Source organism: Andrena cerasifolii, chromosome 14, assembly GCF_050908995.1.
Source record: "Andrena cerasifolii isolate SP2316 chromosome 14, iyAndCera1_principal, whole genome shotgun sequence".
NCBI lineage: Eukaryota > Metazoa > Arthropoda > Insecta > Hymenoptera > Andrenidae > Andrena > Andrena cerasifolii.
Genome location: NC_135131.1, coordinates 1226680 through 1251462, shown reverse-complemented (window position 1 = coordinate 1251462; position 24783 = coordinate 1226680). Strand labels below are relative to the sequence as shown.

The window sequence follows — 24783 nt, the reverse complement described above, 5'->3', positions numbered from 1 at the left end:
CGAATCGCTAATTCTGCTAACCAAACCACTGTTTCGCCTATCGGCAACGTTATCGCTTCTCGTCTAGTATGAATATGAAGAAGATTCGTGCAACAGAATAAAAGATTACCACAATTTTCCAGATAAAATGCAATTTATTCCGCGTTATTACGTCAATAAAGCATTTACATTTGCGCAATTACCGAGTCGATAAAATCATGTTCTCAAGGCTATTTGTTGTATTGAAACAACATATATTTGACTACAGATTTGCGATCCATTCAAATCTTGAAAAAATGCTAGCCCAAAGACTATGGAGGGGACTTTTACTTATAATTCGGAAACGAAAAGTTTCCCCAACATGCGACTTAAACTACTTAAAAGGGCATTAAATAAAGTACCAAATAAACAGTTTTCAAATTTTGTTTTATCACAATGAAGTTAAAAAGATTGAAGAATAAATAAATAAATGTAAAAAATATTAAATTATACGAGCTGGACTGAGGTGACCGACCAATTAAGACATTATTCAACGCTTAGGGGAGGCGCCCGTTAATTTTAAAATATTAATGCTGATGTTATAGATAGGTACATATAAGAAGCCCGGGCAACGCCGGGTGCTTTAAGTTAGTAGCATATATGTATATTAGGGTGGAACGGATTTTTCAACTCTCGTTTTCTTTTGGGGCACACCCCCCTAAATTGTGACACTTGCTGAGAAAATGATATGTGCAAAATTTTAAAGTTATTGAAATTTTAATGATTTCACGTCAATTTCGCACATCACTGTGTTCCGCTATTATAGAGGAATTAGTGAATGTTTTTAAATAAAAGTACAATTTCTTAGGTGTATATTATTCGTGTGTGACTTCAAACAGTATACTAAAAATCATTGAACTGTACCATTAAAATTAGCATAGGTATAGGTAACGCCGCGTCTGAGCTATTGTGCGCGACTACGCAAGTACAGATTGTAATATTTTCTATGTATAAAAATGTGATTATTTGTTAGTTGCTAATAATCATATAACTAAAGCAACTAGTAATCAAAAATATAATTATTTACATAGTTACGAACAAAAGGTAATTCGATTTCAATGACCTTGGAATATGCTGTCAGGGACAAGATTCTGAACAACTTTCTCCTATACATGATGCAATCGCTCGGCTTTAGTTTTCGAGATCTTCGCGAAAAACTGTGATCTGAGTAGTTGGTTTTTGGTGACAGTTTCTTGACTCCAGAGGAAGCTGTGTAATTGTGTTATTGAATTTTAATACTGCGTTGAAACGATTAGACCACGATCCTACGGCGATCACAAGCTCCAGCCTCGGGCAGTCGGAAAAATGCCACGAAGAATTGATTGTATAACTCTACCTAATTCAAAAATCGCTATTCAAAGTACCTACGCTTGTCCGTTTTGGTAACGCAAAAGTAAATAGACTGCTATTGGCTCTCGTATGCACCAGCAATATCCTATTAAGGGGGGAGGGGGTGTTCCATTTGTTAATAGATTCTCCAGCGGACCGACCAACGAGAAAAAAATAGCGCACGCGAAGTTTCCAATGAAAAGAAGTCTATTTAAAAACACTGTCGTAAATTAATATCTACAAAACTAATTAAAGTTGATATCCTGATTTTTTTCTGCAAAAATTACGCGAAAAAATCAGGATATCAACTTTAAATAGCTGCCATGTTGTTTTAACTTAATATTTCGGAAAATTCTCTCTGTCAACCTGAGGATACATTAATATACTAACGAAATCTTTTTTGTTTTTTGATTTTAGATAATCTGAATCAATCAAATTTTAAAAAATGCTTCTTGGATGTCGCATGTTATTTTATTATAAACGTAAATATTTTTCTACGAAAAAATTACCAAATGTTCTTTAAATGTTGCTCTTTTAAGCGCAAAAAGTTCTATAAAAATATACGCTTTCGCTTCTTCAAAAAAAATTCACAAATATTCGCCTCTCTTCGACCGCCTGACTGGGCATAACCCCTTAACAAGAAGAACAGATCCTCTACGCCCCTCTTCTTTTTAGGACTGGGCACGTCGAAACGGTACTAACACAGAACTGATATGTGTGCCCAGACCTTAATGCGTCCGGTGATTAAAAATTGTCGTAATACGGTCGCGTCTGTTACTAAATCTGCAGAATTTCTATTTTGTCATTCAGTTTTAGCTTCCAGCCTGTAGGTACAGTGTTTGTAGGGCAAGTCTGATGATTAGCAGGATATTGTTGCGGGCAAAGATGCTTTCACGATTTGAATGTCGCTACTATTCTTTTTATGTATAAATCGCAGTGTTGCATGTCTATAGTCGTAGTTTATAAATTGTTTTTATAGGAATTTGGACTTCTAAATGCAAACATAACCTCAGATTTGCTCCATCGTGTATCTACTGATCTTTTCAAACTTGTTTCTATGTTGTAATATGCGACAGAATGAAATTAGCAGTGAAAAATGAAACGTGGTATGAAATTTTTATTGAGTTTTTCGAATTCAGCACCCAAAAATATGGATATATTGGAAAAAGTTTTCTCATCGCAGGCCTGTGTTATTTAACTAGCTGGATACAAAGAAGATACCAATTACGTATAAAGTAGCTTTAAGTTTTTATTACTTAAACGAAAGCAGAGCATTTTTCATTGTTTTATTCCCTTAAAGATTAACTACACTATTTTTGACATTGTAATATACGACATTTATCTTAAAAACAAATAAAGCAATAAAATTTACGACACCGTGCAAATCTAATGAAAGATGTATGCCCACAGTTATATGTTTTAATTTTACAATTAGTTTCTAGTGGACACTACATTTGATTTAATTTAAAAATTCGAGCCGCCTCGCCATTACAATAAACTCTGCTATCGTTTAAGATTTTCCACACTTCAATATATCTGTTTTTAATAATATGTTGTTTGATTGTTTGTTTTTATTGTTTTCCTGTGTTTTAAGCAGGATGGCGTTTTGTTCTTATTTTTGCCTATATTGCCCAACGAATTAGAGTCCCATTTTTTTTATCCCCCCTCTCCTTCGGGTCCCAACAGCAGCAGCGCAGCGGGAGAAAGGTGGTCTCCCATCTTTCCCCAGTACACCGCCCCGTGATGCTTAACTTCGGTGATCTAACGAGAACCGGCGTTTTCCATCACGGCTACGGCCGCTGGTTTTTAATAATATTTTGGAAACGCTTGAGTGTTGGACCCATCACTAAGCCATATGTTGGTGCACTACACCTACACTGTGTACATCATACATATGTGAGATTCATCAAATTTCGTGTCCCAGATGTCGCTGCCTCCCCTGTGAGTCGGGTCTATATAGTGTAGATCTAACATAAGTGAACCTCAATTGAAGGGTCGGATGCAATAAAGGGACTAACGCTCGCAAATGGGAAAAATTATTAACCAAACGCTAAGAAAGGTTGGAAAATTAAATGTTGTAAAACTGTATTTTAAAATAGCACTCGCGTTGACTGTTGGTGCCGCCCGGGATTTATACATATCGCCATATCTTCTACAATTATTTATTAATCAGTGCGAAAATTGGTGAAAATCTTCCTTGTATATTAAGGAAAAACTTTGTCGCTGTAAGTTATGTGTACCTCATAATTGCCTCGATACTTTTCAACGGCGAACGTTGAAAAACATAGGTTATGTCCAGTATTACTTTTTAATTAAATATTATTACATTTTTTAACATAAGGATTTTGTGCGTACATTTTACGGCTTCGCTAGAGTTTTCTGAAGTTATGTTTCAAGTCTCGTAACGATCCGTTAATATGTACTCAAGTTATCGCAATTTATGTTTAAAGAAATAATGATTTTGAACGATGAAAATTTTTTTGATTATAATTAGCTCGAATAGTAATGACTGGATAAACAAACTGTAAATAGAAAAAATGTGTGTCGCGACGAGCTTTACAACGCTATATTTTTTAAAATTCAGTTTAACAAAACTTAATTTTCCAATCTTTCTTAGCGTTTGTACAATAATTGTTCCCATTTTCGAGCGCTAGTTCCCTTATTGCATCCGACCCTTCAATTCGACTTGGAATACATCTGGGTGAGACATAAATCACGAGAGGATACGATCTACGTTACTGTTGACTTATATTTTGTGGCATACCAAATCTTGTGAGATTAAATTTCTGTAGATAAGTGGAAACGTGCCTGAAATTTGCGGTGGTTGAACTTTAGAATTGTTTCAGGATTAAAGGTATTTACCAGTTTTCTTAAGACATCCCTTCTTAGATAATTTTAATTAATTCCCATACGTATTATCTATTATCAAACCGATTTACAAGTGTATGATTACGTATAAAAAAAAAAACAAGGGGTCGTCGTGCAAATTTCTTAAATTACTTTATCCAGGATAATCCTGCATATTGGCCATAGGTCGTCACATCAAATGCGATATAATCTTGATTTGAAGCAATGATTTCAGCGGCATTTTTGTGGCGAGGTTAAAGCGAAATGCCCTACAGAAGTGACTGAACAAGTTGCTGGTGGAAATAAGATTGAAATTGCTTTTACTCACCGGTGTCGTTATCGTGCCCTTGAATTCCATCTCCCACATCCTCGGTGGCTGTGGAAAGCACTGAAACCAAGACAAACACGATTGCTCTATAGCGTCGTCGTTTTTATCGTTACTCAAATACAATTATTAATGCGGGTCACGTTATAAACTCGCGCGCCCTAGAAATTAATCACGGTCTTTTTCGTTTGGCGGGCAAACATACAGATGGAGCTTAACCGCTCATCGAATAATAAAACTGCTACGCGCGACAATAATAATTATTAAAGCTTATTTCCCGTTTAAATTTTCCTCGCGATATTCGCTTGGAAGAGTTTAAAAAGCAAACGAGTAATCGCGTAACGCACTAAATTAGCCGCTTCTAATTCAAGACTTCGCTGCAAAAAAATGAGGCAGGTTTATAAATCAGTGGAATTAAGTTGTAGGTGGCATTGAATATAGAAAATTCTGAATAGATTGGTGCATGAAAGGGGTGGAGCCACAATAATTCAATACCAAGTTATAAGGACGCTATTCGAGACTATTTCATGATTTAGTACCTAAGCATATTTCTGTGGATTTTTTCTAAAATTGTGTAGATTGGTCTTTACATGTACTGAGACATAGTTTTGTAACTTAATAATTTTATTGCGTTTAATGTAATTATTTAGCCGAAATAAGTGGATTTTTATACAATTTTGTGCTCCAAATTTTGAAGATTCACCGCGCCATAGAGAAAAGATGTTTCTACTTAGTAATAATCATAAATGCTGTATTAATATGTATGTAAATTTAACTAGGTAAAATAGTTTGATATATGTGTAAAAATATTTTGGTAACACTGTTTTTAATACATTCAGAGCGTAGTCTCCAAGTAGCAAAGTAAACAGATCTATTTAGGCTCTTGAGTTTAACAATAAGTGTGATCTATATAGAATGTTTCATGTGTATACGGGACGTATTTTTTAAATAAATAAATATATACGAAAAGTTGTTATAAACATGCATTGTATCGTCTTATTACCATACTAAACTTTACAATATATTTTATTAACTTCGTATTACAAGATTGTGTTAGTTAACTCCACAGAATTATATACTGTTACGGCGCTTCTTCTAATAATAATGACATTAATAATATGTACTTAAAATATTAATAGAACCAGTAGCGGATTTAACGGACGGCCGATGAGCAGTTGCCGCTTGCGCCACTGTACAGAAGGCCCCCCGTTGGGGCCCCATCTCCCAAAAGAACTTATGATTTTATCCAAACACTATTTTGTCTTAATTTCCCATAATTTTCATACCACACGCGCGTAAATTTATTTGTAATTCTGTTACGTATACAGGGTGTCCTTGAACGTTTGCCACCTGGGCCCTTTTCCTTAAATCCGTCACTGAATACAACTATTGATATTTAAAGACAACTCGTATGAAACAATTAAAAATAATTGTTACAAATAGGTTATATATCAAAAGCATCAATACACGTGGTTTAATGAAGGTGGGGAAGATAAGCACATTTGCAATGGCTAACTAATGAATAAAAGAAGAAATCTATTATAAGAACTGTTTTTAATATAATAATAATTAAAGGAATGTTATACAAGTAAAGAAATTATCACCACTACCCATCAAAAACATTTCTCATTAACTCTGACACTTTCATTCACGAATGACTCCAAGTCTACATCTTTAGTTAAAGAACATTTTGTGACTTGGGCAATTACGCAGCACTGGGAAGTTATTACACCTTACAGTGTTATGTAAAATTAAGTCCACGCTATAAATACATATGCGTTCAGTTCTCATATAAATATTATTTTATGCAATACTTTATTAATAAACGTGAACATTAAAATGTAAGCAAATTGCCATGTCCCAAAATGTTCTTTAAGGGGGTACACCCGTTTGAACCCTCGGAAAATGTGTACATTTTGTGGATTTTTTTACAAGTCAACGGCTTGATGAAGATTTCCCGTTTTTTTACTATCTTTGCGTAGTATTATGAACTGCTTAAAAAAAAAGTTTCAGTTAAAAAACTATTGTTTTTCGGAAGTTATGCATACTTATCCGAAAGTCTCTCGATTTTAGAAGGCTAAACGGTGGGCCTAAAAACTTGCGCTACGTTCAACCAATTCACTTCCAATTCTGCATGCAGGATCGTAATAAGATTTCACATCGTTCAACGAGGCCCTTTTTTATTCCGATTCCCCGTTTATTATTTATAAAGAAAAAAGGTGGCTGTTTCTCTCAGAAAAATGTAACTTTACCTTTGATCTCTCAGCATTTCCTTATTTTTAAAAATTTTCAAAATCAGCCCCGTTGGACGATAGCTATTGACATACTTTATAAGAAGATTTTATTGTTTTTGATTTCAGACACGACATACAGCTGTTTCAGGCCCACCGTTTAGCCGTCAAAAATCGAGAGAATTTCTGTATGCATAACTACCGAAAAACAATAGTTTTTTAACTGAAACTTTTTTTTAAGTAGTTCCATAATACTATGTAAAGATAGTAAAAAAACGGGAAATCTTCATCAAGCCGTTGACTTGTAAAAAAATCCACAAAATGTACACATTTTCCGCGAGTTCAAACGGGTATACACCCCCTCTTAAGCTTTGCAGGCGTGCTTAGTTTGGATGACAATGCAATATTTTTTTAAAAAAAAAGTAACCCCAAAAGGGCTGAAAAAATTATCCACTCATCAATAAACATTACAAAATGTATGAAATGTTTTTGATGGCACTTCAACTTCTTTTTGTACGTAATCCTCCTTTGCTTGATATCATACGACGAGGCAGTGTTACCCCGTACATAGAAAACGGTATAGAGTGAGAAACCAGACACGAACCATGTCCACGCATAGGGATATACTCAATGATGGCTTATTTCGCCATTACCATTCAAATATAACATTTCAATTCCAATACTATAAAACTCACTTGTTATTGTATCGGGCCTATCCGTTGTCGCGCCACGATATTTGTAGCGAAACCGCATATTTTTGCAAGCGAGAATCGTGATTTGCGGGTAGCCAGCCATCTGGCGGACGCGGCCGCATTCACGCCTCGCGGAAGATGGGTACGCGGTTTTCGCGGAGTGGGGGGGGCTCCGCGCTGTGACTACGTTAAGGTGAAGTTCCACGGGGCGTAGCTTGGCGAGCTTGGCGCGAAACTCGCCGAGTCCCGCGCCGTGGGAACGCTCATGGCGAGCCGAGACTAGGGCGAGCCGATTCGCGCTCGCAAAGCCGACTCGCCGAGCCACGCGCCGTGGAACTTCACCTTTACGGAGTCAGGACCGAAACCCGAGTCGCGCGCGCGGGGGCGAAACTTTTATATATATCTTTTTTCGGTGAAAGGGTGAGATGTTTTCTTTTTATTAAATTTCTTAGCGAACACCCTTACCGGGCTGAAGGCATACTCGGCGAGCGGCTCGCTCGTGTATGGGGGCCTTAAGAGGAACGTGCCTATCAAAGTTCATGGTTATGGGTTCAGTGATTCCAGAGAAATCGACTTTCTTTCATAAATTGTTAGTGATGAGGATTTTTCCAGATTTTTTAATTTTTCCTTTCTTTGTATCCCAAACACTACCTTTCTGCCAAAGTTCAAGTTTCTAGAGCTGCGAGAAGTACGTCTGATTTTTGATGATCGGTCAGTGTCGAAATAACGAAACTTTGAACTGGATTTCGTTGCAAATTTTTTATAGTTCGCCCTATGTGTTCAACGATTCATTATAATGACCCAAATCTGTATTTACTTTGTTAGACTAATTTATCATAAAATTTATCTATTTATCTATCTCTTTATCCGTCAAGAAGCGAGAATTCAGTCGACGACGTACTAAATGTTGCCTCTACTTAACGTCATTCGTGCACATAATGGATTTCTTACAGTTTCTATGAAGATGACCGGAACTTCTAATCAGATGATTGGATGTTCATGACGTACATAGTTTACTCGTTTCAAGTATATAAAGTGACCTATTTCGATTAATGAAAGGATTTATCTAGAAAAACCTGTTTAATTAAGGAAACGAAGATAAGAGTCTCAAAGCATTCCTGAGGAAAAGAGCGACAGTGTTAGAATTTTGTAGAGAAATCTAAATGTACTAAATGTATATAGTTTACGTATTATTTGAATTGTTTACAATAAATGTTTATCTAAGATAATTATCCAAATGAATTCTCTTTAATCGAATATTTTATCCGAATAACTATTCCAAAATTATTTAAATACAATAAATGTTGACAGTTTTCACTGCCTGCTGTCTGGTAACTGTTTTGGTAAATAGTGAATGCAAAGTACCTATAGTGTTAGTAATAAATAGTTATTTGAATAAAAATTATTTGTTATTCTTACTCATTATTCGTAATTTCAATCAAATTGTGCTCAACTCTGCTTCTAAAGCAAACAGGAGTGTACAGTGAATTGTAAAATCTTTATGGGGCAGTTTTTGTGTGTTATCTTAGTATATAAAGCAGAAAGCTACTCTATGTTTGTGTGTTTGTCTGTCGCCTAAAAACTTTCGAACGATAAACTCTGGAATCACGAAATGTGCCTCGGCTCATTATTGCTGATTAATCCAGATGAATGTGACTATTTTCACAAAAAAAAAACGATTTTTTTTATAAAATCAGAATCTAAATTTCGGGCGAAGCCGAGTAGTAAAGCTAGTAACTTATAACACCTCAATCAATCTGACTTTTACCCAGATATGTAATCTTAAAAATAACCATAAATGCTTCATTCCTTTTTATTCACCCCATGATCCCATTCTTGCCTGCATTAAGAAAGAACTGCAAATTCCATTTGAAGAATCGTAAGTGACCTCGGAATTGTCCTCGACATATTTACCTCTCAAACTCTTTCAAGACCTAAGTGTTTAATTTCTTCCATTCAATATACTTTCAGAGATAAATTTATTTGTAGGTTAACAAGGGCCATTCTATCTATGGAGTGATACTGTTCGAACAACTGTTCGAACAACTTCGGTAAACTACTTCAGGGGCGTACTAATTTTGAAAACGAAAACTGTCTCACGAGTTTTTTAATTACTATATTTAGAAATAATAATATTCGTTGTTGTAATAAGTGGTAAATTAGTTAATAAATTTCATATTAATATATTGTATTAAGGATTTGAGTAAAAGTGGTCTCTCCATAATAATTCAACTGGTATCAATTAGTAATTTTGTTTTTATTTCTTTTAATGGCCAATTATTTTGACATTATTTAAATGTAAAAATTTTACGTGTATAATTACACGAACATCATGGAGACTAACAATATGTTGGCAATGATATATCTTCATTTCTGTAATATTTGTAGTAATAACAAATTGTAGTAATAATAAATTCCTTATATTGTTGCATTGTCAGTTAAAGTCGCTTGAATAAGGGATGAACTTCATTAAGTGGTCACCATTTTCCAATTTTCCTCACGATGTCTGCCACTGTTGTCTTATTCAAATATCAACAATTTTGTAATGCACCATTTTCATGGACACTATGTACACCTTATTTTAAATGGTTCAATGAATACCCTGATGTGTTATTAAACTGATAATCTCAAAAATATACACTTAATTACCTCTTAATGTTTATACATATCTACATAGTGTTGAAAAAAGTCGAGTCAACTGTGTGACCACATTTTTTACATACAGTGGCTCACAGCCATAACCGTGAACTTTTTAAAATCACATAACTTTTTTAAAATTAATCCAAACGACTTGAGCTTTTTTTAGAAGCTAGAAGGATTAGTTTGCTAAGTAACGAAATTCGTCGTTTTGAAAAAAAATGCACTTCGTGGGAATAGCAAAAAAAAATAGAAAAGGTCGTTTCTTCAACTTCTTTTTATGAGCATGTAATTAAAAAAAATTTTAAAAAAAAGTTTGTAGATTAAAGTAAATTGTATAGGTGTCTGAAATTTCATGAAAATCGGTTAACATTGCTCGGAGCTATAAACGTTTAAAGATCGCAGAATAAGATCGAAAATCGGTGATTTCGGGAATTTACTATAGCTCAGAGCAACGTTAATCGATTTGCATGAAATTTCAGACACGTATACATCTTACTTCAATTTACAAACGGTTTTTTTTTTTAATTTTCATTACAGGCTCACAAAAAAAAGTTGAAAAAACGACCTTTCCTATTTTTTTTTGCTATTCCGCCCAAGTGCATTTTTTTCAAAACGACGAATCACGTCACTTAGCAAACTAAACCTTCTAGCTTCTAGAAAAAACTCAAGTCGTTTGGATTAATTTTAAAAAACTTATGCGATTTTAAAGTGTGTACGATTATGGCTGTGAGCCACTGTACTATATACACAGGGTGCGGTAAAATTCTTGGTACAAAGTAGCAGAGGTCATTACTCATGCAAAAATAAGTAAAAACTGTATAATTAGTTTTTTTCCGAGTGAGGCTTCTTTTTCTAGAATAATGACTTTCAATTGTTGCCGAGTACGTCTGCACTCTCTACAGTCCGCCTCGTCTGACTATGAACGAGTAGATTCTACTTGCGCGTGTATTCTGTATCTGTCCCGCAGTCGTAACATATGAACACCACACGGAGAAACATGATAAGTCCATTTTCGTTGATTTTTCGATTTTTATGCCATCTGGTGGCTAAAAGGGAGTACTTCAATATTGATATAGTTGAAAAGGGGAACAACCTTTCAAGCCCACAGATATAAGGCTTTTAAAAATACGTGTACAGGGAAAGAACATGCCCCGTCCAAGTGAAACAAGGGGATAATTTAACAAGTTACACAAAAAACTCGATATTAGATATCGAGCTATTGAGCTCTATGTAAAATAGATGAAAGATTATTATTAACAGGGGAAGAAGCTGGGAAGTAATAACTAATGTTATGGCAATCAATATTTTTGAATAATATTCAAGAGGTTGACAAAAACACATATTTAATCCCTAAACCAAATAAAAACACAGTTTTGGTAACATGGAAATGCTTGAGAGCGTTTTCAACTTTAAAAAATGGGTCCCGTCATGTTTTTCCCCTTAGCTCTTCATGAGGAATCAGGTAAAGTCCCTACTTCATACTAAAAACGAACTACATCTTGCCCAATTAAACGAAAAAAAAATACTGTAGCATTTGAATAATTTAAAGCCGATCATAAGTGAGCAGGAGTTCATAAATCAATGATTAGGGGAGCATAGCTAAATATTCACCTCCCGCGTCAGTATTTTCAAGAATTTCTTAATTAGGAGGGCAATTAGATTAAATACTTAGGAACTTGTATAGCACATTCTCTATCGCATTTAAGTCTGATTGGATGTAGAATTTACTTGGCAAAAGTCATCATCATCAGGATCTTCTTGTCAGCTACAAGAATATAGTAACAACATTCTATTATTTGTGATTTTTTATTATATCAGATTTTAAATATTTTAGAAGAAATTAAGTTCACCTCGATATCTCCATCCACAGGAAAATTACAATTTACACCATAATAATATCTTCCTCGACGTCGAACAATTTTTGTATCAGCAACCTATTCGTATCTTCAATTGCTTACGAAATATTCCACTGTGTCCAAAATACAATTTTTTATTCATCTTGTATTTTAATTTACTCTTTATGTATTTATGTTCTCAATGCATTCCACTCTGATTGTTCTACATTTTCCATGTTCAAACGCATTTTTCATAAATTCAGCGACTACTAATTCCTATTATATAACATTCCAGAAGAAGGCATATAGGTTTAAGTCAAACATTCTAAACTTTTACCCAACTTTAGAGCTGCACTAGTCATTAAAACGTTTCCCTGATTTGAATACAACATATTACATAAGTATTTTTCTATTCGTTACATTTTACACTTACAAGTGGAAGAAAAATTTCAATACTTATTTGTAGACTGTGCAGGTTGTTCTTCTTCCTGCTTACTTTCATAGGAAGTGATTACTTTTTTTCCTTAAGTGCCTACGTAGCATAACAGTAATCTGACATGAAAGTATTAATTTTCTCTCTAAGATCAATCTTTGTTTGTTTTATTATACCAAATCAGTAGGTTAAAGCGAAAATAAGATATGTGATTATTCCTACTTAATCCTTTCCGCAGTACGTGCTACATTCTACAGAATTACAGAATCAGTTAGATTTCAGCGTTCATAAGATTGCTGGTTTTAATAATGTATGTTATAAACCATTCTGCTAATATGTAATACTTTCCGTGGCATAAGTGCGTAATACATTAAATGCATATTTGTGTCTCCTGTGTAAACTTGTTTCACAATGAAATTTATAATGTTTTCGTTGCGACCTCTGATTTTTTTGCGATATATATTTAATTGTTTAGTCAAAATATTATTTCCAGTATTGCAGGATCAGTGATAATTTCGACATCGCAAATCTTCTACTAAAAGCCCGAAAGCTTGCCTATTACTTTGATAATAAGTTTTCAGGTAATAGTTGACAAAAGTTGAGTATACGATCGCTGTTTAATTTCACGTTTTAAATTTTTATTGCAACACTATACAAATCGCTATTACCCTGCCTTCAAATGGCTCTAGTTTTATTAGTAGATGTCTGTACTTTATGCTTCCAATTAATATAGAGTTATCGACAAATTTATTATGCAGGTAACTGTTTAAATTATAGCGATGCTTTTGAGTGATCGAAGATAGCTGAACTGTTCAGTTTGAAGTGACCTTAAGTAAGAAAATAATTCGAGTGTTTCGTTAATCGTTATTGTTTGATATTCTGTGTTCTGATATTCTGAACTATTATTTTACAATTTCTGATTAACTGTTTCATGATTGTATAGTTTGAAAATTAAATTGCTTCGATATTACAATTCATACATTTCGAAAACTTGAAGTTTGTTCACATTTACATACCCTTTACAGTTTTTTGATACACGACAAGTGGTTATATATTTAGATCTCACCCCATTCCTTAATTATTATTCAAATTAACTACTATTCGGTCAACGTTTTTACGTCATCATCAAAATTGAAGACATGATCTATATTTGATTCGATGCAAAGGAAACTATCAAAATAACACTTTATAAATAATAGTTCGTTGTCCTGTGCACTGCATACTTCCTGAACAGTGGGCATCGCAGTATTTCCTTCTTTGAATTCCGCAAGTATCAAAGGGCAAACGTGCACCTTCAAGTTATCAATTTCAACGACTATTAATTCAGACTTTTAACACGACGCTCACCTTCCGACTGCTAATTTGCGAATAAGGGATGCGATGCAAGCAACACTTTTTCCAAGCCACGAAAAAGGAGAGGCGCGCGTTGCAATGCCTACTGCGCGGTAATTGCTTTTATTTGGGCTGTACTTCTGTAAGGTAAATTTATTACTACCCACATCGCAGAATGCAGCGAAAATGTATGTTTGGCATTGATACATATGTATCGATATCTGCAGGTATATTTCATTACGCATACCTATGCATTCACTGGCTACATTTCAACAGAGGCGCGCGTGCTATGTAGCCGCGTGGCTTGCGAGAGAAACCATGCGACGCGACACCCGCTGGTTTTAACGAAACTCTGGGTGGATAAGCAACAGAAAAATATTTCACAAATTTTCAGTCATTCACGCACACACTAGGGCGGAGCGGAAAATTTAAATTTGAATTTTCAGTTGGCCTGGGTGCGGGATAGTTTTCTTTTGATTAACCAAATACAACTGTAAAAAAATGTTTCCTTTTTCTCCTAAAAATGATTATATGATTATATGATTATTTAGGAGAAAAAGGAACCTGCAGACATGAATATTTTTCCAAATTTTTTTTTACAGTTGTGTTTGGTTAATCAAAAGACAATTAAGTATCCTGCACCCAGGTCAACTGAAAATTCAACTTTTAAATTTAAGAGAAAATTATCAATCAATTTCGGGTAATAAAAGTTGATTTTGCAATTTTTTTTTAAAAATATTTTTAAAGGTTTTCCTTAGAAATGATGAAGAAGTCAATTTAAATGTGAAGTAAATAATAATTGTCAAACAATATTTTGTGTAAGTTTTCTAAAAAGAAATGAATACAGGCCATTCCATGCTATGCCAAAACACTTTTGTACCTCAATGTCAGGAGTTGTGGTGAGATTCAATTATATTGTAGTCCATACGAAATTAGGGAGGATTTAAGTCAGCATTTTTTTAGTTGCCAATTGGTTTAAAATATATAAGCCCCCAAATTTTATGGGTTTTTGCGGATTTCTACGGAAACTGCGTTTCACAAACGAATTTTTATCTCCGGAATTGCTAAATATAGGATATCGTTTGTTTTAATTGGAAAAGAGGGGCTCTCTCTTCACTGAATATTTGTATTGTTTCTAAAGTAGGTAACTTAGATAGGTAACGCAGATATTTTAAGTTTAAATGTTAGGTGAGTCACCCTGTATATTTTAATGTGTAGAATGACACGTGGTGGAAGTTGTAGTACATACCTACTAGTGTTACAAAACCCTAATGGAGTTTGTCAAAATGAGTCTTCGTTTTTGAATAATTTGAGTTTAAAGTTTTGCAATGGTTGCACTGCAACATTGCAATCTTGCACTGCAACCATTCTGTAATTTTGCTGCAACGAGAGTGTGCTGTATGGGTATATTTTGATTAAACAAACACAACTGTAAACAAATTTTGGAAAAATATTCATGTCTGCAGGTTCCTTTTTCTCCTAAAAATGATTATATGATTATATGATTATTTAGAAGAAAAAGGTACCTGCGGACAAGAATAGTTTTCCAATTTTTTTTACAGTTGTGTTTGGCTAATCAAAAGACAACTGTCCGGCATCCAGGCCAACAGAAAATTCAAATATAAATTTTCGCCTATATAGTATGATTATATAATCATTTTTAGGAGAAAAAGGAACCTGAAGACATGAATATTTTTCCAAATTTTTTTACAGTTGTGTTTGGTTAATCAAAAGACAATTAAGTATCCTGCACCCAGGTCAACTGAAAATTCAACTTTAATTTTTCACCTAGATAGTATTGCTCCGCCCTAATGTAGAATATAATAAGAGGTCAGAGATACATCTGACATCTTTATATGCATAGGTATCACTTATAAGTAGAGTTGGGTTTAAAAATAGCGTATTTTTAGGTCGCCGAACCTCGGCCTTTACACTGTTATTTTTTTCCTACCACTTTACACTTTGTATTGTAATATTAGTGTGTAGATAATAAAAACGATTTATCATTATTATCATTATTATTATCATTATTATTATTATTATTATTATAATACTTAGGTTTTCTTCAAGTGACTATCCAATTCCTTTTGTATTGTTACCATTTTATTTGGTTTGCTGTTTCAATATGATGAACTTTAACCCTGTTAAGGCCTTCGGGTCTTTTTCGACCCATCACGTTCTTATTTCTTTAAAAACATTTCATGTTATCATAAAATGAATAATGTAATTGTTATTAATAGGCTTGTTTATGTTCCCCTAACATTATATTAAAAGTTCATTCTCAAAATTTATGTGGCACGTTAGTAACAAAAATTCTTACACATAAGATCCTTGGGCCCTTTTCAATGCAATGTAAACGAGGCACTATCAGTAACAGAAATCAATCAAAAGTTCAAGTCTTAAAAAAAACTGGGTGATAGTAAAATCGAAAAAAATATATAAATATCATAAAGTGATTACAATAGTTGTATTATAAAAAAAATGAATTATTGCATGATGAGATTCGAATGCTAATACGATGCACCATTTTTTATTACTGTATAGAGGTGCAATGCGAGACTTTTTAGGTCGGTATAAGAATTTCTATCTGTGAAAATGTATATTTACATGTAAAAAGCATTCTTACCAAATGTGTAAAACTTGTTACGAATAAATAATTTGAAGATTTTTTAATAAATATATTGCTTTTCTATAATCAAAGACATTGTAAAAAATACAATAACATATTTCTACATTTCCTCGGTCCTTTAGTTACATCTTAAAGTTAAAGACACGAGTTTTGTATATTCGGGTCATTTTCGACCCAAAGACCTTAATCGTAAGTTGAAATGAAGACCGTAACAAGGATAAGACCATTTTTTTTAGATTCCAGTGGGTATTATACGTTAGCTTTTTAAATTTACAATTTATTTCATTCAATCTAATATTAAAGCACTGTATTCCTAGCATTTCCTTTTGTTCATAAATGAGTAAACACTGACTCGTTTGGCCATTCTTGTGCTGGCATTTCAGAAAAGAAACAGTATTATCTGCAGACTATGATGCATTGCATGGCTTGCGTTATTTTTTATGTGTAAAATAAAATTTATAGCCGTCTTTATGTTTTATTAACTAATTAATATTACTCCAATTTATAAATGTAATAACTCCTGTTTCCATGTCACTCTATTTACACTGTATTATGATAAAACTATGCCACGGACCAATGAAAATAGAGAAAACCTGTTATAATATCCTTAAACTCTAATTTTTTGTTAAAGATTGCACCAATTGGAGAAACTAAAAAAATCGTACATTCAAGAATAAAATTTGCTGCTCCAAATTTTATTTCGAATTATTATTCAATTGCTGCACATGCATCAATGAATGCAACTTCTATGACTCATATTACATATTATAGTAACGCACTATAATTTATACCAACAAATTTCGTTACAACATATGAATGTATATACAATTGTAAAATCTTAAAACAATCTCGAATAACAATGTTGCAAGTTTCAACATTCGGTCTAGTATCTCCGTCTTCCATCTGCTCCTCGATAAAATCGTAGAACTGTGTAATGTCACTGTAATGTCATGTATTATAATGTTGGCGTTGCATCACACCAAAATGATATAGAAAGTGTAGCGAAAGTAAAGAAAGCAGCTGTATAAATAGAAGATTACCATAGCGATTAAGTGTAATAGAAATTCGGGGTTAAAAACCTTAACTACTGACGGCCAATCCTCCATCATGTGGAAGTTACTCTACAGGAACTGTACCGAGGAGTTTCAGTCGAATGTGTAGTTTCATGTTGCAATTTAAGGAATCTGTTTCGTAACACGGTGTTGCAAACGCTAAGTAGCCAAGCATTTCTATCAAACGCATCAGCATTTTTTAATAATAAGTAAGTGAATCGAATTACATAGCATAGTTATTGTTAAGATTAATTTTTAAAATCAAACTTTCCAAAATCATTCCTTGTCTTTTGTATCAGTGATCAGCGATCGATAGCGTTTGGTTCTGTTTTTTTTATAATCAGAATTAGTTAACCTACGTACCTAATAAACAATTATGTAAAAATTAGTGAACATAAATTTTTTAAATAAACTGAATCACGTTTTAGAAATTGTTATTTACTGGGCAGTAAAATTATTGTGCATATAATGAGGGAAAACATTAGTGCATTTTCTAACAATCACATCTTCAGTATGCATTTCAGAAAGAAATTTTTCGAAAATTGATCAGGGAAGTGAAATTGTGTGAATTGAAAGAATATGAGAGATTTAGAGTAATATTAAACAATTATCCTTCATGTCCTATTTTTTATTAATTACTTGAATATTCAAATAATTATTATGCTTCATTTGACTTAATTACTTGAACTTTTCCTAGTACTTTAGATAGCAACGTATTATGTGTGAAACTGTTTATTGTAATAGCATGTAAAGGATTGATCTTCATAAATATAGAGAAGAGCTGTTTAAAATAGATTTGTTTCTCTAAGTTCCTTATTTCTGTGTTAAATAATTGCGAGCAGCCACTTATTAATATTTATATTATTAGCCACGAAATTAATTTTGCCACTCCGCTGTGAGAAATCACTTTTACGTTACACAACAATTTACATGCAAATTGAATAAATAAAATAGATACGAATAAACGTGACCTTCTACTTTCTTCATGAAAAAGAACACGATTCTTAATATGAAAAATATCTTCTATAAACGCGCGATAATTCGAGCTATTTTTAAATATAAAGGAATAAATTATCTGATAATTAATCCACTTCTTATCTCCATGCTTATGTTGAGAGAGTGAATTACTTTTTACGAAGACTTTTTGTAATTGCTAATGAATGATTCATTCCCTTGATTTGTACTTCCTTTTGTACATTTTCACATTTAACTAGCATCTTATGCAGTTCTATTTTGTTCATTAATTATAGACAACAAGCAGTTCGTTTATTGTTCGTATACTATTTAAAAAAAAAACTGACATCGTATGTATTGTGTATAGTATTCAACGGCTGTACTTCCGAAAGGGACCGGTGGTCAATCGAGATGAAACTTGCTGGGTATTACGCAGGGCCGGCTTTAAGGAGGGGGGGGGGGGGGGGCAGGCAGGGCCACCGCCCGGGGCGCTAAATCTGTAGGGACGCCGCTGTATGCGTTAATTCATTTATATCCGTTCTGCTAATTGATTTTCGTGCCCTTGGAGGGGCGCCATGATAATCTTGCCCAGGGTGCCAAGTATGCTAAAGCCGCCCCTGGTATTACGATGGGTGTGGAAAGACCCCAAATATAAAATTTTAGCTTCGGCAATTAATGCGTTCAAAAGATACAGGGGTAATTGTGCATAAAAGGGTACACCTTACCGATTTATTTTAATCACTTTACCACGGTCCCCCCTCTTAACAATATTTCTGTTGACTTATACCGACACAACGCATTCCACTTTCCAACTTATCCCGGGTATTGGTTGGGGCTAGATTAGTGCGGTGGGCGCGTGCCCGCTCGCGAGCACGTAAAACAGCGCTGTCCAGCGTAGGGGCCCCTCACGCGCCTGCTTCCCCTTCCAACCTTTCTTTCGAGCAGCGTGCCTTCCGTTGTCAAGGAGACCGCGCCACGCTACGAAGGTTGCCATGACGGGCTAGCCTGGCTAGCGTCTTCGCGGTTAGCGTCGCGCGGTAACCCTGACAACGCGGACGAGAGTGGGAGAACCCCAAGCTCCCGTGGGAGCAACCTTGGACAGCTCTGGTTTAGGTACTTAGGTATGCTCAGCGCTCGGAGGCGCGCTTACTCACCAGGATATAGTATCGATACGGAGTTGAATTTCGGCCTGTAACTTTGAGAATATATTTTTGAAAGGTTTTACAAGCGGTTTATGAATTTTTTTGTTAAATTTTTCGGTTGATTTATAAAGTGTTTTCCTCTTAAAGTGCGATTTAGGTGGGCTCGGCGCTCGGAGGCGCGCTGAATCACCATGCTACGTATATTATCGATGCGGAGTTGAATTTCGGCCTATAACATTGAGAATATATTTTTTAAATGTTTTAGAAGCGATTTAAGAAAAAAATTTTGGTTCTATTTTTCGTTCGACTTATACGGTCTTCGCCTCTTCGTTTCATAGAAATCATATTTTTAATTATACCTATACGTCTACTTTTGTATGTCTTGCTAGCATTTTTTACAACCAACTTTTACCACCAATAATGCAACGTTCTGAAGAAGTATACACATATGTAACAATTTCTTTTTATCGTTTTGGGGAAAATTTGCGGGCAGCAAAATTGGTGGAAAGAGAAAGTTAAAATGAATAAAAACCAATGAAAAATTAAAACTTTTTAAAAGCGCTAATAAGTAGGTGATACCTTTGAATTTATATAATATTAAATTTATAAATTGTTTTAAATTATTCAGAAAATTACTATTATACTCGGGAAAGGCTCGTTCCTATATTAAAAATATTTACAAAAGGCTTTTCTTACTCAACAAATACCTACAAAAGATTTCACTCACTGTCAGAAAGTATATTTTAAAATAATTATTTATAATTAAATATAAAGAGCGGCAATGATTTTGTTTGCACAGAGCGGCGGAAGAGCTAAACGGGGCCCTGATGCTTGTTTGTCAAAAACTCCATTTGTTTTACCAATATTCCTTTATTACGAAAACATTCAAATCTTCCTATAATTTCTTTCTGCGATCTCCAGTATTCGAAAATTCGGCATTTTATTTAAATACCTACATACTTGGTAATTTCGATTCATCAGTCTAAAGTAAGTACTCACAATCAGTTCTACATCTTTAACAACCAATTTTCACGTTTGTGAGTCCACGTTGGTCGCTTCCTAGGACTTGGTACTCTTCACAAAAAATTGTTAAGATCAAACACTGTTAAGTGTCGCCTACGGTACTTATTGATACTTTTATTCCCCATACTATTGCCTTTTTAGCACCTCTATCTTCCAATGTACAATGTGTATTTTTTAACTATTTTGTTTAATTACAGTATAATTTTATATAAGCATTCAAGATAAAGAAAGGCTTCTCCGATAACTGTTTCTAAGATTTAAGTATTGTTCAAGTGAGGAGTTTCTTATTGTTTATAATAAATTCTAAAAAATTCCACTACCAACATCTTTGTAACACTTGTATAAAAATGGCACCGCTGCTCGTCTGAATTCATTTTGATTTTTTTGTCAAACTCCTGTAGAAAAATGGCTATACTTTTTCATTATTTCCGTGCCCCTCGTTCGCCACTGAAGTGGGTCCCACGTGTTAAAAAACACCCTATATGTATATATCGATGGCTTATTGTTATTGCACAAATATTGTATGTCCACTTTTAGTGTTTAAAAAAAACAGGTTTAAAATTAAAGAAAATGAAGAAAAATATTATTTTTGACAAATTTATGAAGTAGATATAAATGTGATTTTTATACAGCATAAAGAAACAGTCAACAACTATTTGTTGCGTATAAAAAAACAAATGTCACAAAAAGTGGACACAATATTTGTTGCACTAAGCAACTGATGTTTCCTATTCCCTGCTGTGTCTGATAACAATATCTAGAAAAATTTGTGGGTATTAAAGGAACTCCATTACTGGAAATCATGTTTGAATTTCAATGGAACGTCTTATTGGTCATCTTTCTTCATTGCACACGATCTTTCCTTGCCTAAACGCACAAACTGTGCGCGCTCTTTCTCTGTGTCTGCAAACCTCAAGCTCAACGCTCTTCAGCTAATGAGAATTTATCAAGTTTTATGGTATATTAGCAGTCGATCACATCTGATCATAATTTTACACTTTCTTCAATCCTCTATCGCGCGGATAGTAAAACCAGTATGTAAGGGTCACGACACTTCAGTGTCCAAGCAATGTGAATTTCATCAGCTGTCATTTGTTTCCATACCTAAGTACCACGTGTTTATTCCATATTATACAGTGTGTCCCAGTTTCAGTATACTCTATGAGCACGAAACTAAATAAGGAGAAACAATTGTGTAGAGGTTTTGTGCAAAAGTTGTAACAAAAATATTAAATGTTTGAAATGTGACATTTAACGAATTTGTTTTTATTGTTACTAGGGTATGGTAGAGTCAGGTCGAAGGTGGTAGTGGATGACAGACACATGCCACCGTTTTATGATTTTAGAGGAAAGCAAGTTGAAGGAAAGTTGTTTTCATAGGAAATGCGGCACGAGATTGTAATTATTTTAAGCGGGACTTAAGTTACTTAACTTAAGTTACATGGTAAATGACAACCAGGGGGCTGCCACTCTCATTTGCGATTTTGGAATAGTGTTTCAGGCGCCACCTAGGCAGTTCCAACTTTTTCGAACTAAAATTCAATATGGCCGTGATCACGTGATCATGGTGGTTCAGACACGTCCAATGTTTTAGTCGAGTAGCAAGTAATTTACCGTGTGTGGACAAATTTAGTGGAATATTTTAATAAAACAATGGTGAATTACTAAATTACTTGCTACTCGACTAAATTACTGGACGAGTCTGTTCCAGCCTTTACTGTGTACGCCATTGATATGCGTTGCATGGCATCTGTGAACTGTTGATTGATGCGAGCTAGCCCCGACGAAACCCAAACAATCCTATTGAAAAATAAGTTTTATAAAATCAGTTTGACAGTAACAGGTATGTATATAGTTGAATATATATTTTGACTGTAGTATATGTAGAATATCTTTTTAAATTATGTTTTTTATAGAGCTATGTCACGACATATACTACATTGAAAATATATATTCAAGTATATACGTACCTGTTACTGTCAAACTGATTTTATAAAACTTATTTTTCGATAGGATTGTTGATAGGATTGATGTGTCTGTTCCAGCCTTTACAGATGAATCATGAACACGTGATCACGGCCATATTGAATTTTAGTTCGATAAAATTGCAACTGCCTAGGTGGCAGTTGAAACACTGTTCCAAAATCGCAAATGAGAGTGGTAGCCCCCTGATGACAACTATTATCAAATTCCAACTGAAAAATTAATTTTATTCGGTCACGTTCCCTAATGAGCACCTTTTCCACTACGCATTTGTTTTTTTTTCAGCGTAAAGAAAATTTAATGTGATTCTGCTCGGTAAAACACATATGCTATTATATTAGGAGGTGGTGGAGTTACAATACACCGCAGAATCTCGCAATACGATAATATGTGGGATTTAAGTTTATGTTCCAATCAATTACTTTATCTGATTAGATTTACAAATTCGAAGATAGAGGTGTGAGAATGAAGCAAATGGAAATTCATTAAAATTTTTTAGAAAAGCGATTCTCTTTTTACATATATCTATAGTATCTATTGTTATATTTATAACTTATAATATAACTTAAGTTATTAGTTTTATTATTATTTTTCAAATAAATTTTTTTAGGAAATCGATTCTTTTTCTACATATATCTATAGTATAGTATTTGAAGAATACTCAGCAAAAGTTAAAATTTTACTCAGCAAAAGTTATAATTTTACTCAACAAAAGTTAAAATTTTACTCAGCAAAAGTTATAATTTTACTCAACAAAAGTTAAAATTTTACTCAGCAAAAGTTATAATTTTAGTCAGCAAAAGTTATAATTTTACTCAGCAAAAGTTATAATTTTACTCAGCAAAAGTTATAATTTTACTCAGCAAAAGTTATAATTTTATTCAGCAAAAGTTATAATTTTACTCAGCAAAAGTTATAATTTTACTCAGCAAAAGTTATAATTTTACTCAGTAAAAATAATTTTACTTAGTAAAAATAATTTCACTCAGTAAAAATAATAACTTTTGCTGAGTATTCTTCAAATACTCTACTATAGACATATGTAGAAAAAAATCGATTTTCTAAAAAAAATGATTTGAAAAAGAATAATAAAAATAATAACTTAAGTTATATTATAAGTTATAATTATAACTATAGATACTAGTATTTACTATACTATAGATATGTATATAGTATTTTTAATAATGTTATAATTTTACTCAGTAAAAATAATAACTTTTGCTGAATATTCTTCAAATACTATACTATAGATATATGTAGAAAAAGAATCGATTTTCTAAAAAAAATTATTTGCCTTAAGGCGAAATCCTTAATGGTATAAAATAGAGGCCATAATGTTTTTGAACTGTAAGTTGTACACTTTTTTAAAAAAAAATCCTAAAGGTTGCCTATTTTTTGGACGATTTGATAAGACATGTAAGTCGAAGGTCGCAGGTCCCTTGCACAGTTTTACGGACCTGGCGGTGACGCAACATTATTATTTGCATAATTTAAGAGGCCAGTTGTAAGATCTACGTGACAAGGGTGGCGCAGCCATGGGAATCAGATACAGCAGAGCTTTATTATTCGCACGACCATTCCGCACCGCTCACATGTGATTTTCGGTGCACGGTCATGATTTTTATCGCGAGCTCGGGCGTAGGTAGTCATCGCCGAGGACAGAAAACAAGACACTGAAGGATAGACACCGTACAGATTATGAAGCACTACTGTATATCAATGAGGTACTCGTAATCGATAAAGAAACTGCAATTGAGACTTGGTAAAAACCCTTTTACTTTGTTGTAAACGCTGTATTGGTCTGAAATATTATTAATTATTCGTTTATGCAAGCTTTGATAAATAGGGTTCCATTATTTTTTAGTTATTATTTGAAATCTTTAGCTGATACATTAACTTTTCAATTTAGTCGAGGCTATCGTATTACTTTTAGAAGTGTGCATTTCCAAAATTGAAAATAAAAATACACAATATCCAACAATGCTACCAACATTTTTGTAATTTACGTGTAGTGTAATGGAGTTATTAACTCCTTCAAAAAATGACTACATAGACCCGTGTTTTAAGGGGATATTTATGATTTTTTAAAAAAAAAAACTATTGCTTGTATTGGTTTAAACTCTTTTCGGTCATTAGCAGGTATCTTTAAACTTGCAGATTTTTTTTTATGTATTATTATATCTATACCTAATTTAAAGAAAAAAAATTGAAAAAATTTTGAAAGAGAAGGTAACTTTTTTCCTTAAATAAATTTACTTAAGGTGTATCGATGAAGAAAGTATTATAAATAAAAACGAAAATTACAATTTTAGGTTCAG

General features: G+C 33.6%; 1 protein-coding gene across 4 annotated transcripts in view; it reads right to left on the bottom strand.

The window, feature by feature from the left end:
- Nucleotides 1-24783, bottom strand: part of LOC143376232 (uncharacterized) — a 379865-nt gene that overhangs the window by 145771 nt on the left and 209311 nt on the right. For all 4 annotated transcript variants that reach the window (XM_076826350.1, XM_076826351.1, XM_076826352.1 and 1 more), the window contains exon 2: nucleotides 4523-4582. In XM_076826350.1, coding sequence (XP_076682465.1) covers nucleotides 4523-4582 — 60 coding nt within the window. The remainder of the gene's footprint in view (nucleotides 1-4522; nucleotides 4583-24783) is intronic.